Source organism: Canis lupus, chromosome 7 (assembly GCF_003254725.2).
Source record: "Canis lupus dingo isolate Sandy chromosome 7, ASM325472v2, whole genome shotgun sequence".
Classification (NCBI taxonomy): Eukaryota; Metazoa; Chordata; class Mammalia; order Carnivora; family Canidae; genus Canis; species Canis lupus.
Window position 1 is genome coordinate 44,937,195 of NC_064249.1, and position 13,502 is coordinate 44,950,696.

The 13,502-nt window shown below is 40.5% G+C and overlaps 1 protein-coding gene across 1 annotated transcript in view; it reads left to right on the forward strand.

Moving 5' to 3' along the window:
* The window catches only part of EPG5 (ectopic P-granules 5 autophagy tethering factor), a 103,428-nt gene that overhangs the window by 56,684 nt on the left and 33,242 nt on the right, over positions 1-13,502 (forward strand). The window contains exons 26-29 of the mRNA XM_025429001.3: positions 219-390; positions 1,555-1,717; positions 9,579-9,721; positions 10,991-11,147. Of these exons, the coding sequence (XP_025284786.1) occupies positions 219-390; positions 1,555-1,717; positions 9,579-9,721; positions 10,991-11,147 (635 nt within the window). The remainder of the gene's footprint in view (positions 1-218; positions 391-1,554; positions 1,718-9,578; positions 9,722-10,990; positions 11,148-13,502) is intronic.

Consider the following 13,502-nt stretch of genomic DNA (forward strand, 5'->3'; position numbering starts at 1 on the left):
AGCTCCTGGTAGACTATTAGTAGCCCTGTGGGGGCTCCTTCAAAACTTGCAAGTAACAGAAGATAGTGATTTTATTCTTTTGGCCTCTGGTTTGCATAACTATTCTGTAGGTCTTCAGCATTCTCCTTGAAGGTAACAGGCCAAGGCTCTGCACCTACTTAGTATGTTACTACCTGGTAGTAGCCATTATTCAGTAAGTGTGGCTTAATTTTTTTCAGCTAAAGAAAGGGTTTTAAGTAACTTGCGGAAGCATGAGGCTCCCCAGCCCCCCCTTGATCTGCACCCAGTGAGGCCTCCTGTGCCAGTTATTTCCTCAGCCGTGCTCCTGAGTCAGAAGGACGCCACCCAGCTGGTGCACATGGACCTGAATCTGTTGCAGCAGCAGGCCAGGTAAGATCATGGGAGACCTCCAGGGCCCTGCCTCTGTGCTCACTGCTGTGACAGCTTGAATGATATAGTACCTAGAAGGGCTTGCTCAGGTGCCTCTCAATGAGTAATATTGGACCAGGCTGGCCCAGTTATTTACCTCAGCTAACCAAGTTGTGACAAGTCTCTTAATTTCACATTGAAGTTATGGGGTGCTTACATGGACAATAAATTTTACATTTCCTGTGGTGGCATTTCAGATTGTCAGCAGTGCCAGCCAAGTGTTTCTTAAGCTTCTCCTGAGGAGACTTTGCCATACTGGAAAGGTGTTGTTAAAAGGGTATATGCAGTGAGATTTACTTTCTTTTGTCACTGCTTTGCTCCCTAACTCTTCATATTCTTTAACAGATTTGCCATAGGCACTTTATCAGAGTGTGGGAAAGTCATTTAGTACTCGGAGTTAAAGTAGATACAGAATGATCAACTCTTGAAGGTTTTGATCTAGCTTTGCTGTCCTGTGAGAAGATGCGTGTGTGGAATGAGTCCTTTTTATAAAGTAAAGACTCTTACCTTTGCAAAGACCATGGGAATTGATCTCTTACTGGCTTCTGTATCCTTAGCTAGTTTTGGTCCGGCATTAAGTGTGTGTGTATGTGTGTGTGTGTGTGTGTGTGTATCCACCTGCATGCACATGCCATGTGTACCTCCACCCCCACCAGCACGTGCACGCGCATGTGCACACACACGTGCCTGTGCAGTAACATAGCAGTATTGACACACATGTAAAAAGTTAGCTTCCTCCATCTTTGACAGTTCAGTTTGAGTTCCTAATACCTAAGAAATCACTGGTGCTTACCAGTAAGGTACCCCTTTAGAATGCTTGAGTCAGGATGAGATTCTCATTTGCTCTTGTATATTTAAGGTCTGTGTAAAAAATATTGTTAATTTAATACAGATTCTAAATGAAGCTTTGTTCCTGGCTAAAAAGTTGTCCCACTTTTCCTTCTTTTCTTATTAAGGAAAAGAGAGAATTTGGGTAACTGCAGGCACACACATTTGGTCTTTTTTTCCTATAGAATGCTAGGTCTTATTGCTCTCTGGTGTAGGCTGTATGGTAACTGGAAGCCTTTATCACTTACCATAAAACCTTTCTTAAGCTTTTTTCTACTTCCTGATGATGTTTTCCAGAACTGCAGCTCTTCGAGAATCTCAGCAGGTTGCCCTGGATAGTGAGCTGTTGGACACAATGCCCAAACAGTATGTTAACAGAGAAGAACAGACCACATTGCATTTGGAGTGTAGAGGCAGCAGCGGTAAGAAATGCCAAGGGCCAGCAGTTGTCACAGTTCAGGTAAGATTGTTGAAACTTCTTCATGATTCAGGGAGTTTTTACTTGAGTCTGTAATATTGGCGTATTGTTGAGCGAGATGGCAAGAGGTTCATAGCACATGATTCATGTCCCAAAATGTTTAATGGTTTTGAGGGCAGTGAAGACCCACATAGAGCTAATCATGTATTTCCATATGTGTTGATGTGTCCTACAAGACAGAAGTTCAAAGAAAAGTATTACCACTGAGAAAGATCCTTAGAGAGAGGGGCTCACACTGATCCTTAGAAGACTTTGATGATGACTGTTTGGAGTCACTGGGAAGGACTGTGGGAATGGAGTCCTCTGGGTAGCATGTAGGGGGCAGTGGCTAGGTCAGTCTCCTCCAGGTGGTTTCTGGCTGAATTTATATTGGGATTCACATTGGAAAAGAGATCACTTGGAAGCTCCAGCAGTGTGCTGCGGCCAGTGGGGAGCCACTGAAGACAACGTGGAGGATGGAGGGCTGTGTGGAAAGCAGGTTAGTTGGGCGGAGCTTGCCAACAGGCAAAAGGAGAGCTGTAAGATTAGGAATTCAGCCACCTCTTAGAGTCACTTTCTTGAGTTGGAAAAACGGGTTTCAGGTGGGTCTGTGACATCATAAGGACTTCAGGGTGCAGCTTAGCTTTGGCCACTACTGTCTAAGCACTCTGCAGAACTTATTTCATCCTCCCAACAACTCTTTGAGATGGGTATTCTTGTTATCTTCAGGAAATAAAGGCACAGAGAAGTTAAGTGACACACCCAAAATGACACAGCCTCTGAATGGCAGGACCAGGAAGGCCTGGATAGTGTGGCTGCTGAGCACCAGCTCCTTACTCACTGCCCTTCATCCTTCTGTGAGGGACTTCAGGGTCCCCAGAGCTGGGAACCAAGATAACGCTCAGAGATAGGCTGCCTGTTACCTGACTACATTTGCACAAATATAGCTCCTCTTTTTTTTTTTTTTTGATAGCTTTCAGAAATGAGGAAACTTTATTTTACTGACTGTCGATTGTCTTTCAGAAATTTCTTTTTGTGCTCGTCCACATTTGAACAGTTCTGATGTTTTCCTCAGCAGTCTCCTTGGGAGCCTGTTTTCTCTGAAATGTCTTCTTTGAAGTAACTTTTATACTTGTATTTTTCATTACCTTTAAAATTTGTTCTGACAAAATATTTGTATACATCTAAAGTTAAGAATTTGATCTGGGATGTGAGACTCCTAAACACTGTCTTTGGCCAAGTGCTTTATAAAGTTAATTTTCTTTCAGTGTAATTCTTCCCATGGTTACTAATACTGTGGTAAGACTAGGTAGGAGCATTTTAAGAAGGATCACTTGCTAACGTGATAGTGCTGGAAGACAAGTCTGCCAATTTTGGATGGAGTTTGAGCTGGTGTGAAAAGAGCTGAAATGTATCCAGTTCTAATTAAAAAGGGTGTCTTACTTCCAATCTGTGCCTTCACAAATAATGGTATTTTTCCATATTTTGGAATTACATCTCTTTGCCAAGTTAATTCTATACAGAGAAGGGAATTCTCCTAGGATGCAGTTTTGTAGCTGAGTGAAGTGAGTACCAAAAGTTCCAGCTCAACCAGCTTTGTTTGTGAAGCTTGCTTTCTGAAGAGTTGTGAATATTTGCTGCTCCAGCCAAAGAACAGGTCTCTTTGGCTGACCTGTTAATTCTCGGGGTCTTATGGTGGAAAATACCACCAGGTCGACTTGGAAGGTTTAGGTCCAGCCTACCAGTGACTTGGCTCTTTTCCTTTTCAGAAATAGTTTTGATTTGTCTGAACCCTTGAATTGAAATTTTAGTCCGTCATTAGTTTCAGATGGAGAGTTCAGTCATTCATCAGCTGCATATAACACCCAGTGCTCATCACATCACGTGCCCTTCCTTCTTAATGCCCATCACACAGTTACCCTATCCCCCCCACCTCCCCTCCAGTGACCCTCAGTTTCTCATAGTTAAAAATCTCTCATGGTTTGTCTCCCTCTCAGATTACTTTTTATACTTTTGTTGATTCTGAAATAGAAAGGTATACCTTTCCTAAAATCCTTTTAATTTTGACTTTGATAAAAGGGATATTGGAAAGCAGATGATTTACGAGAAGAATTAAAATGAGTATGGCTTAGATTTTATTTTTACACACAACACAACAAATATTTATGCTTTCTTTTCTCAAAAGAAAAATTGGTAGATGCTAAGGTTGCTTGAAGAAAGCAAGAAAAAAAAAAGAAAGGGGTGGTGGGTAAAGATTTTATAGAACCCTAAAGAATTTGAAAAAATAGCTGTGTTTTTTTGGTCATAATCTCATTAGAAATATCCAACTTTCTTAAAGCACACTCTAATTTTCTGCTGGCCTTACTAGATTGCCCAGTGCTCTGCCTTTCAGTTCCATTTGGGAAGATCTAGACACTTGGGAATCCCTACTGATGGCTCCTAGAAGTATTGATATCGACAACAGTTATCTACTTCAGCCATTATTTTGCTGGTGATGCAGATTTGCCAGGAGAATTAAAAATATGAAGAGAGTGAGCAGCTTTTGTAGTCTGATTTAAGATATCTTTAGAAAGCTATGTAGAAATTGCTAATTAACGCTATCCTAGGCAATACTTGTTGGTTGATACTTCAGGAATTGAAGACAAAGAATTTTTTTGGCTACTCAATGATAGCTAAGAGCAAGGTAGACGAAGGTTGAAACTCTAGCTGTCATGAAGTCGGGGCATTGTGTAATCAATGCAAGTCAATTAGGTTTGCTCTGAGTTTTGGCCAGAGGGTGTACTTGAGTCTAAAGCTATCTCCTACACAAATGGATGACTTTGGTTGTGGTGTTGGGGTAGGGAAGGTGAGTTCTGATTACTTATGACTCATCAAGAAACTGCTAGTGGGAAAGCTTATCTCATACAGAAGGTAGGTTGTCATTCTTATACATAGAATTGTATGTATAAGAATGCTCCTCTGTATACATGTGTCCAGGGACCACTTCATGGCTATATCCAATAGTTTTGATCCTGTTTAACATTTTCCTATCATCTGGCAATGCTGAACGTCATGAGGTCTCTTCTTGTCCCTTTAAATCACTAGCCACTAAACTAACAGTTTCTCTCCAGGATTCCACTTCATCAGCTCAACCTTAGATTGCTGGTTGTGCTTGGTACTTCCCCTGACCCCCTCCATTGTGACATTAGCTGCTTTTGTCTACTATTTGTGTTGGAGTTCATAATCTAGAATGAGTGTGTGAGTGGTCTTTAGTGGGTCAGTGAAGCTCCTGAGAGTATACGGATATTTTTTTTTCTGGAGAGTTAGATTCTGAGTAATCCGTGACCCCCAAAGGGGGCCATATGTTGAGGACTCCTGTTCTCTTTTCTCTAGTCCAGAATTCTCTGAGTTCCAGATGTAGATTTCCACCCGCTTATATAACATTCTGTGAATGTCCGTAGAGTATTCCCAAACCCCACAGGTCCCAAAGTGATCCCACCTTTACCCTCCAGACCTCTCTTTCCTGTACCAGGAACTGAGGACCTAACTAAGCATAAGTATTCTCTCCCCACCTCATACTTCCTATCTGGTTACTTTCCCAGTCCTACTGCTTCTGCTTTTGACATGACTTTACATTTATTTATTTCTCCTCGTTCCCATTGCCATTGCTCCCTGTTAGCCCCACATCACTTCTCCCCTGAACCATTACGTAAGACTTCCTGTCTATAGATTCTCACACTGTCCAGTTTGTTTCCCATTCTGCCACCATTCATCTTTTTAAACACAAGGCTAACAACCAGCATCCGGCTTTCCAGTATTTAAAAGGAATAGGACTTTTGTCCCCACCCCCCGCCATAATCTCTTCTTGATCAGTTTCTAGTGGCATCATTTACCCTTTGATGATCCCTAAACATTATTTTCTAGCCACTCGGGCTTTTTCCATTCTCTAAACATGCCATGCACTTTTCTGCCTTCTCTCTGAGGCATGTGCTGTTACTTACCCCACACCTATTTGTGAGCTCCTTCCTCTCATCCTTCCATTCTTGGTTCAGGCAGCACCTCTTGAGGTCTTTCTCAGCCCCTCTGGTCAGATTGAGGTAGTCCCTCCTCCTCTAGCGTCTCGTGCATAAATGCTGTTGCGATCACCTGCTGTCCTTCCTGCCAGTCTGTGAACTCCTCAGGAGTAGAATTCCTGTTCTTAGTAGTCATCTTCCTGTACCATCTAGCATGGCTCCTGGCACATAGTAGGTGCCCTTTCACACCCCTGAACGAGACCTTGAAAACCACCTGGTCACTCATTAGGTTAGGTTACAGCTTGTTTTGCAGTAGGATCACCTCTCTCCCTGTTACCTGGATTTTGAGTCACACGACGGCCAGGCCCTTGTCTTACTCATGTTTCTGTTGTCAGTGGCTCACACGGTCAGTGCCATAGAACTGAGGTATTTGAATGAATGAACAACTACAGATTTATACTCTTCACTAGTAAGCTCCCTGATTTTAACTTCCTTCAGGAATTTTGTAGGTATTATTTGGCTGGAAGTTGGAACTTTTTCCTACTAGAAAATAGCAGTCATCCTGATTGTATTTACTTTAGACCAATTTGTTGCTCAACTGGCCAACTTTATGCTTTCCATACAGAATCTCCATTTATGCACCACACTGCTTCACTATTTACTATAACACAGATGTGTCCTAGCCATTCCATCCTGGGGAGTGATAAAGATGATCATACTACGTTACTTCCCAGCTCTGTTCAGAGCTCTTTTTATCACTTGCTGGGCTACTCTCATATCCCTGGTAATATGTTGGTGACACTGCTTACATGGTCTCAATCGTCACAAAATGGGGGTGAGAAAATAGGTTCAGAGAGTCTCAAAGACTTGCCAGAGTCACACAGCTAGTAAGTGGCTCATTTGAAATTCAAGCCCATGTCTATTTAAGTTCAAGGCCCATGCTTTCGCACTCAGTATTGGGAAATGAAGCCATTTGCTTCTAGCTGTTTCAGCTCTGAGTTTCCTTTTGTTTCTGCTCCAAATTTTAAGGCTAGTGTATGATTTTGAGTAAACTGATCATGACCCTCAAATCTCAGTTAAATTAACGGGTCTACCATTTTCTCTCTCTGAGTTGGTTTAACAGGATCACTTTCCTTTTCAATGATTAGAGAATTCGTGGATTAGATTAATTTTTAAAATCAACTTCAAGGGGAATGACTTTATATTTTCATATAAATTTTAAGATTAAAATGCATATTTTAAATGACTCATTTATAAAAAGATTTCAAATTATATCATGACAGTATTTTCTTGCTTAATAGAATTTTTCTGTGAGGGAAAGCCCTGGAAATTTCCAGCCATCTGCAGATGTTTGAACTATGTATGGCTTGTTTGGGATATACAAAAGACAAATATATTTTATGGGAAGTGAGACGTGCGGCTTCTGCGGTCGTCTCTCCCAACAGAAGCTTCTAATAATTCAGTGATATTCCCTGAGGAAATGGGGTGATTTATAATAGGGTTCCTTTTGTTGGACTTTGGTATTGTGGGGCATGTTTGCCAGACCCCGGATTGATTTATTATCATGTGAAAAATTTGCTTGATCCTAGAAGTAAAAGATGGAAAAGACCCACTGAGGGCTTCATAGTATTGTAACAGCTATGTGCTCTGGCCAACTCCTTCATCTCTGTGTCTACTTGACATGACCCAACTGGAGGGGCTTCCAGCATGCTGCTTTGTTGTGTTGTCTGTAGCTTCTGGTGATTGTGAGCTGCCAGGCAGTCAGCCCCTCTTCCATCCTAGTGAGCAAAGAAAACTCTCAATAGGGCTGGGAACAATGAGCAAAAAACAAGTGGACTGGGAAATAATGGTAATTTTGAGGTGTCTTTGGTGAGAATATCACTTCACCTAACTCTTGAGCATTAGCAGTTTCTGCAGTGTGGGGTGGCAGCTCCAAAGCTCCAGGTACTTAGGCTTGTCTCTGCATTTCCCAGTCCATGGCCCCTCTGTCTTTCTCTCTTATCCATTGTCTTTCCACTTGCTTCGTCCTTACTGTCTTCCTTCCTCCCCTTGGATTCTTTCTTTTCCTCCCAGTTTGGCTGCCTTCTCTCCAGGCCAGCCAAGAGCTAGGACCCTCAAAGACCCAGTCTGGCCATAGTTGTTGACATTGTAGGCACAAAACTGACTGCACATGCTCCTGATCATGTTTTAGGCTATTAAACATTAGTCTTTTATTTGAAAGATTGGAAATTTAATATTTGTACTGACTCATTATGTCAGTACAAATATTATTTTAATTATATTAAATAATATAATTATTTTACCTTTCATTTCTCCAGTAGTAAAAACTAAAATAATTGTTAACATTACACGTTCTTGGATATTCACTTTCATGCCTTTTGATTCAGACTAATAGCATATTTTCTTCTTTAAATAAGAAGTTTTATAAAGCTTTTTAAGATAAGATTAGTGAGTTTTATGGAAGAGAGGTGTTATCACGATCATGAAAGTAGGTGCTTGATGTACTGATCAGAGCTGTACTGTCCTGGGGTGCTGTGTAAATAGGACCATTGCCCTTCAGGAGCCTTTTGTCTGGAATTTATGATAATAACTCTGGCAGGATTCAGGAGGGTCTCAGTTAAATAAATTTGGAAATTAAGTATTTACAAACAAAAGATACCTGTAATCATCACAGTGGTGGCTGAAGACTGGGTTTGGGCAGGTGCCTATAAAGGAAAATGAAGACCCTTTTGCTTGAGGAGAAGACAGGATTTAATGTTTGTGCCTTCTGAATGTTCTGATCTCTTCATCATTCTCTGTTGTGCTGAGAAGTCCAGATTCCCTAGCCTTCTTCAAAGGACTCCCCCAGGACAGAACCCTGCTTCCTAGTCTGACGGCTCTGTGCTATTCATCCCTGACCTCCCTGCCAGGCTGGGCTTCTGCTTCCTGTCCCTCTGTCCTCCTGTCCTCCACAACTACCACTTTGGTTCTGTCTTTGTGTTGTAGCTTAGGCCTAGGATATGCTCTGCACTACTCACATCCAAAAAAGGACATTAGAGTGTGCAAAGCAGTTATCATATAGGTCACCATCAGTTAATTAGAGAAAAGGGATACTAACAATCCTCTCAAATAGAAAAGATGTAATCTTAAATAAAGGCTAATCTTTGAAATTGAAATATGATTTACTTTTGCTTTTTTTTTTCTAAGTTCAGTAAATTCTCCTTTGCCACATCTTTACTAAGAACGAATTAAAATTTTTATCAGAGATAAGCTTTCAGGGACCGCTGAATCAGTCAGCTGCTCTTTCATAGGCATTCAACTGATTTGTGCACTTCCTGTATCTCATCTTATTTTGTTGTTTGTCTTATAATTGTATATCCTTTCTTCCTTTGAGAATGGCAAGTGTTTTATTAACAGCATCTGTGTCATGGTCTTCGTATGTGTGGCACACATGAGACACACAGCCCTAATGTTTGAGTTGAGCTGTGTGTGCTATTGAGTGGCAAGAATGGAGAAGAGGGGTCAGGGCTCTGAAGAGGCTCAACAAAGGAGGATGCTTGGTGTCCTTCAAGGAAAACCTCAGTGGTAGAAGACATTCTGTTTTTGATGAGAGTCAGGGAGTCAAAACATAAGTGACAGAGAACATATCTTACAAAAAGACTGAACCAGCGATAAACTAATTCAGGTTTGATTCTTCATGAAAAGCCTGAGGTTCTGGAATAATTTTTTGACACTTTTTTCCCACCCCTCTCTCGTTCAACTGAGAATTTTGAGTTATAATATTAATTGTAGTAGTTATTCTTCATCAAATACTCAGTATATTTGTAATAAATGTTTGCTCTAGAAACATAATAGGAACACAAAAGTCTGTTGACCATTTTAATTCTTCTTAGTTTGAAGGTATGCATAAGAATGAAGCAATAAGTCAGCAGCTTCATGTTTTGCGAAAAGAAGTGAAGCAGTTGCAAGCTGAAGCTGCTAAACCACCATCACTTAATGTTGTGGAAGCTGCTGTTCATGCAGAAAACTTGATTACGTAAGTTTTGAGGACATTATAATTTAAAGTTCTATTTTGTTATTATGGATAATAATCATACATGCTACCACTCCCCCAGGCACCCACTAATTAAATTAGTACAGGGATCACCAAACGATAGCCATCAGACCAAATCTAGCCTGCCACCTATTTTTATAAATAAAGTTTTATTGGAACACAGCCGTGCCCATTTATTTACTTAATGTATATGGCTTTATGCTGTGATAGCAGAATTGAATTGTGAAAACTTATGGCCCATAAAATATAAAATATTTACTATCTGGTCCTTGATAGAATAAGTTTACTGACTCCTGAATTTTGAAATGACACAGCATATTGAAGTTCAATCATGGAGAGATTTAGTGCTTAAGTTTTTTTTTTTTTTTTTTTTTTTTAGTGCTTAAGTTTTATATTAAAGTTACATTTACCCAAAAAGTCATCATTGTCAACTCAGATTATTGAGCAGAGTTTGAAATGGAATTGCTCAGGGGAAGTAGGGCTCTCAAGTATAGTTGTCAGCTTGCATTTGGCCATTGTGGTTTTTCTTTTGGAGCTTCTAGCTTAGGCCCAGTCATCTTTCTAGCACAGTCATCTTTCTCCCTAAAGCCACCAGGGCAAGACTTGGGAGAGAGGTTGACCCTGCCTTTGACTTTAAGGTGACTCTAGATTTTAGCACCAGCAACTAATTCCCCAGTACATTGGAGTGGTGGTATGGAGGAGGACATTGTGAGTCCTTTTGTAGGTTGGATTGGGGGACCTGGGAAGCAGAGGGAGATGAGGTGAATAAGAAGTTAAAGTTTGTTTTACTAGTAGAGGAATTCAAAAAAGTGTGAGACTTAGAAGAGATATCTTTATTTTAGGATCTTATTCTATACAAAAATCTTTTTTCAGTGTTTTAGATTTTAAAATTTAGAGAAATCAGGGTTCTTATTTTTTCAAATATGTATTATACAAGGAATACACAAAAATGAAAGAATAAATTGTGAATCACATACAAATATGAAACATTTTGATAAGAGTAAGAATGTTAATAATACAGCTGATTTCCCCAGCACCCCTGCTCCCCCTGCCCCCACAGGAAGACATATAATCATTTATTTCTGTGTATTAAAAATAAGTCATTGGGTCAAGTTGGAAGAAGCTTACCCCATGGAAGATTTTTAAAGTGACATTTGTATGGGGCTCTGAAGTGTAGAGTACCAGAGAAATTACTTGTGAGTCTGGATTCTCTTACTGTAGACCAATAGTCTCCTCTGCATTTTCCCACAGGGCCTTAGTGAATGCCTACAAGTTGCAGCCTACCCCTGGGGTTCAGAAGGTTGGCATTACCCTCTTCTTTACTGTTGTGGATTATGTCAGTGACGAGACTCAGCGTCATCCTCCCACAAGGCAGTTCTTTACATCATGCATTGAGATCTTGGGACAGGTAAGGCAATTCTGTGTTTTTAGCCTTATTCATGTAGAATGAGTCTCTGCAGCATCCTCATTATGCTTTCAGATTGACATTACAGATTTAGACTCTTAAGTCAGAAGCCCCTTTGAATTGTTGACTTCTCAAGATGTGACTAAAATTGTTGGTATAGAAATTTGCTTCTCATACAAGAGATGTTAAGTTACTCATATTTGAAAGTCTCTGGGGAGACAGCAGACTCTTTCAGATGCTTTTGGTATGGTTAACTGTAGCATCATGAAGCTCTTTATTGTTTACAAAACACTCTCCAGTTCATACTCACAGTCCCTTCTGTGTGATTGATACCACTCTTGTATTAAGTTTTATTTTTTAAAGATTTTATTTATTCATGAGAGAGAGGCAGAGACATAGGCAGAGGAAGAAGCAGGCTCCATGCAGAGAGTCCGATGTGGGATTTGATCCTGGGACTCCAGAATTACGCCTGAGCCAAAGGTAGACGCTCAACCCCTGAGCCACCCAGGTGTCCCAATACCACTCTTGTTTGAAAGATGAGAAAACTGGGCAGCCTCGGTGGCGCAGCGGTTTAGTGCCGCCTGCAGCCCGGGCTGTGATCCTGGAGACCTGGGATCGAATCCCACATCGGGCTCCCAGTGCATGGAGCCTGCTTCTCCCTCTGCCTGTGTCTCTGCCTCTCTCTCTCTCTCTCTGTGACTATCATAAATAAATAGATTAAAAAAAAAACTTTATAAAAAAAAAAAAAAAAGAAAGATGAGAAAACTAGTCTCTAAAAGATGAAATGACTTGCCTAAAGAATACAGCCGGTCAGTGCTGGAGCTGAGCCTGGATCCCACGTCTCCTGCCTTGACAGTCAGGGCTGCCCCCGCCTCCCCACAGCCGCCTCCCAGTTGCTGTTCTTGATCCCTGTTTACTTACTTACTTATTTATTTGACTTACTGTTCGATGTTTGGAGATTTAACAAGGCAAGGCCAGTATATCCATGCATGTTTATGAAACATGTCATTAAAGGAAGGAAAGCCACTTGATGGAAAATGTGTAAATGCTAACCATGTGCTCTCAACCAGTTTCAGTGTGGTGATTTCTTCTTACTGGATACTTAAAAGGAGATACAGAGCAGTTAGTAAGATAGATTTTTTAAATAGTTTTTTCCCTGACTTTTTTTTTTTTTTTAAGGTTTTATTTATTTATTCATGAGAGATATATATAGAGAGAGTGGCAGAGACACAGGCAGAGGGAGAAGCAGGCTCCATGCAGGGAGCACGATGTGGGACTTGATCCGGGGACCTCAGGATCAGGCCCTGGGCTGAAGGCCGCGCTAAACCACTGACCACCCGGGCTGCCCTTTTTTCCTGATTTTAAAATTGATGCGTGCTTATCATAAGCAATGCAGACAACATAAAAAGTAGAAAGCAGAAAAATTCTTCGTAATTCTAACTTCCTGAAGATACTGGGATTTCATAGCTAATATTTTATTATCATTTTTCATAGCTAATATTTTATCATTTTTCTCATGTATGTATGTATATCAGTGCATATGTGTACATATGTAGAAATGATATATCATTCCTACATATAAATAGAGATAGGCATATATGCCCCAAAATGGGCAAGTGCTATTTTGTAGCCTGCTGATTTTCATTCATACACAACTTTTAGACATTATTCTGTGTTAATAAATACAGACTTATCTCATGGTATTTAATACATAGTGTTGCCTGGTACAGATACATTGTGATGTATTGAGCCTGTGCCCTACCTGGCTGTTCAGGTAGTTTGCTTGTTTTGCTACAGTAAGCCTGAGATAAATATTCTTACACATCTCTGTGAATTGATTGGACTGTTTTTTCAAGGATAATTTCCTAGAAGTATGGTTGTTATGTCAGATGGACTAGCATTTGATGTATATTGTCACTGTGCCCTCCTGGGCAGTTTTTACCTGTCTCCACTATCATAGCAGGGTTTGAATTTATTGTTTTCCATACCATAACCAGTGTGAAGAAGGATTATTCCTTTTAAGTCTTGCTAATATAATAGGGAAAGTGTACTTTATTATTATTTTAAGTTGTATTTCTTTATTTTTTTGAAGTTGTATTTCTTTAAGCACTTGTTCATTTGCATGACTTTTCATATGTTTATTGGCCATTTAATTTTTTTTTAAGCTTTTATTTTATTGAGAGAGCGCAAGAGAGAAAGAGAGAGCAAGCCAGCACAAGCAGTGGTCTGGAAAAGGAGGAGCAGATTCCCTGCTGAGCAGGGAGCCCAATGTGGGGCTCAATCCCAGGACCCGGAGATCATGACCTGAGATTAAGGCAAATGCTTAACGGACTTAGCCACCCAGGCACCCTAATTATT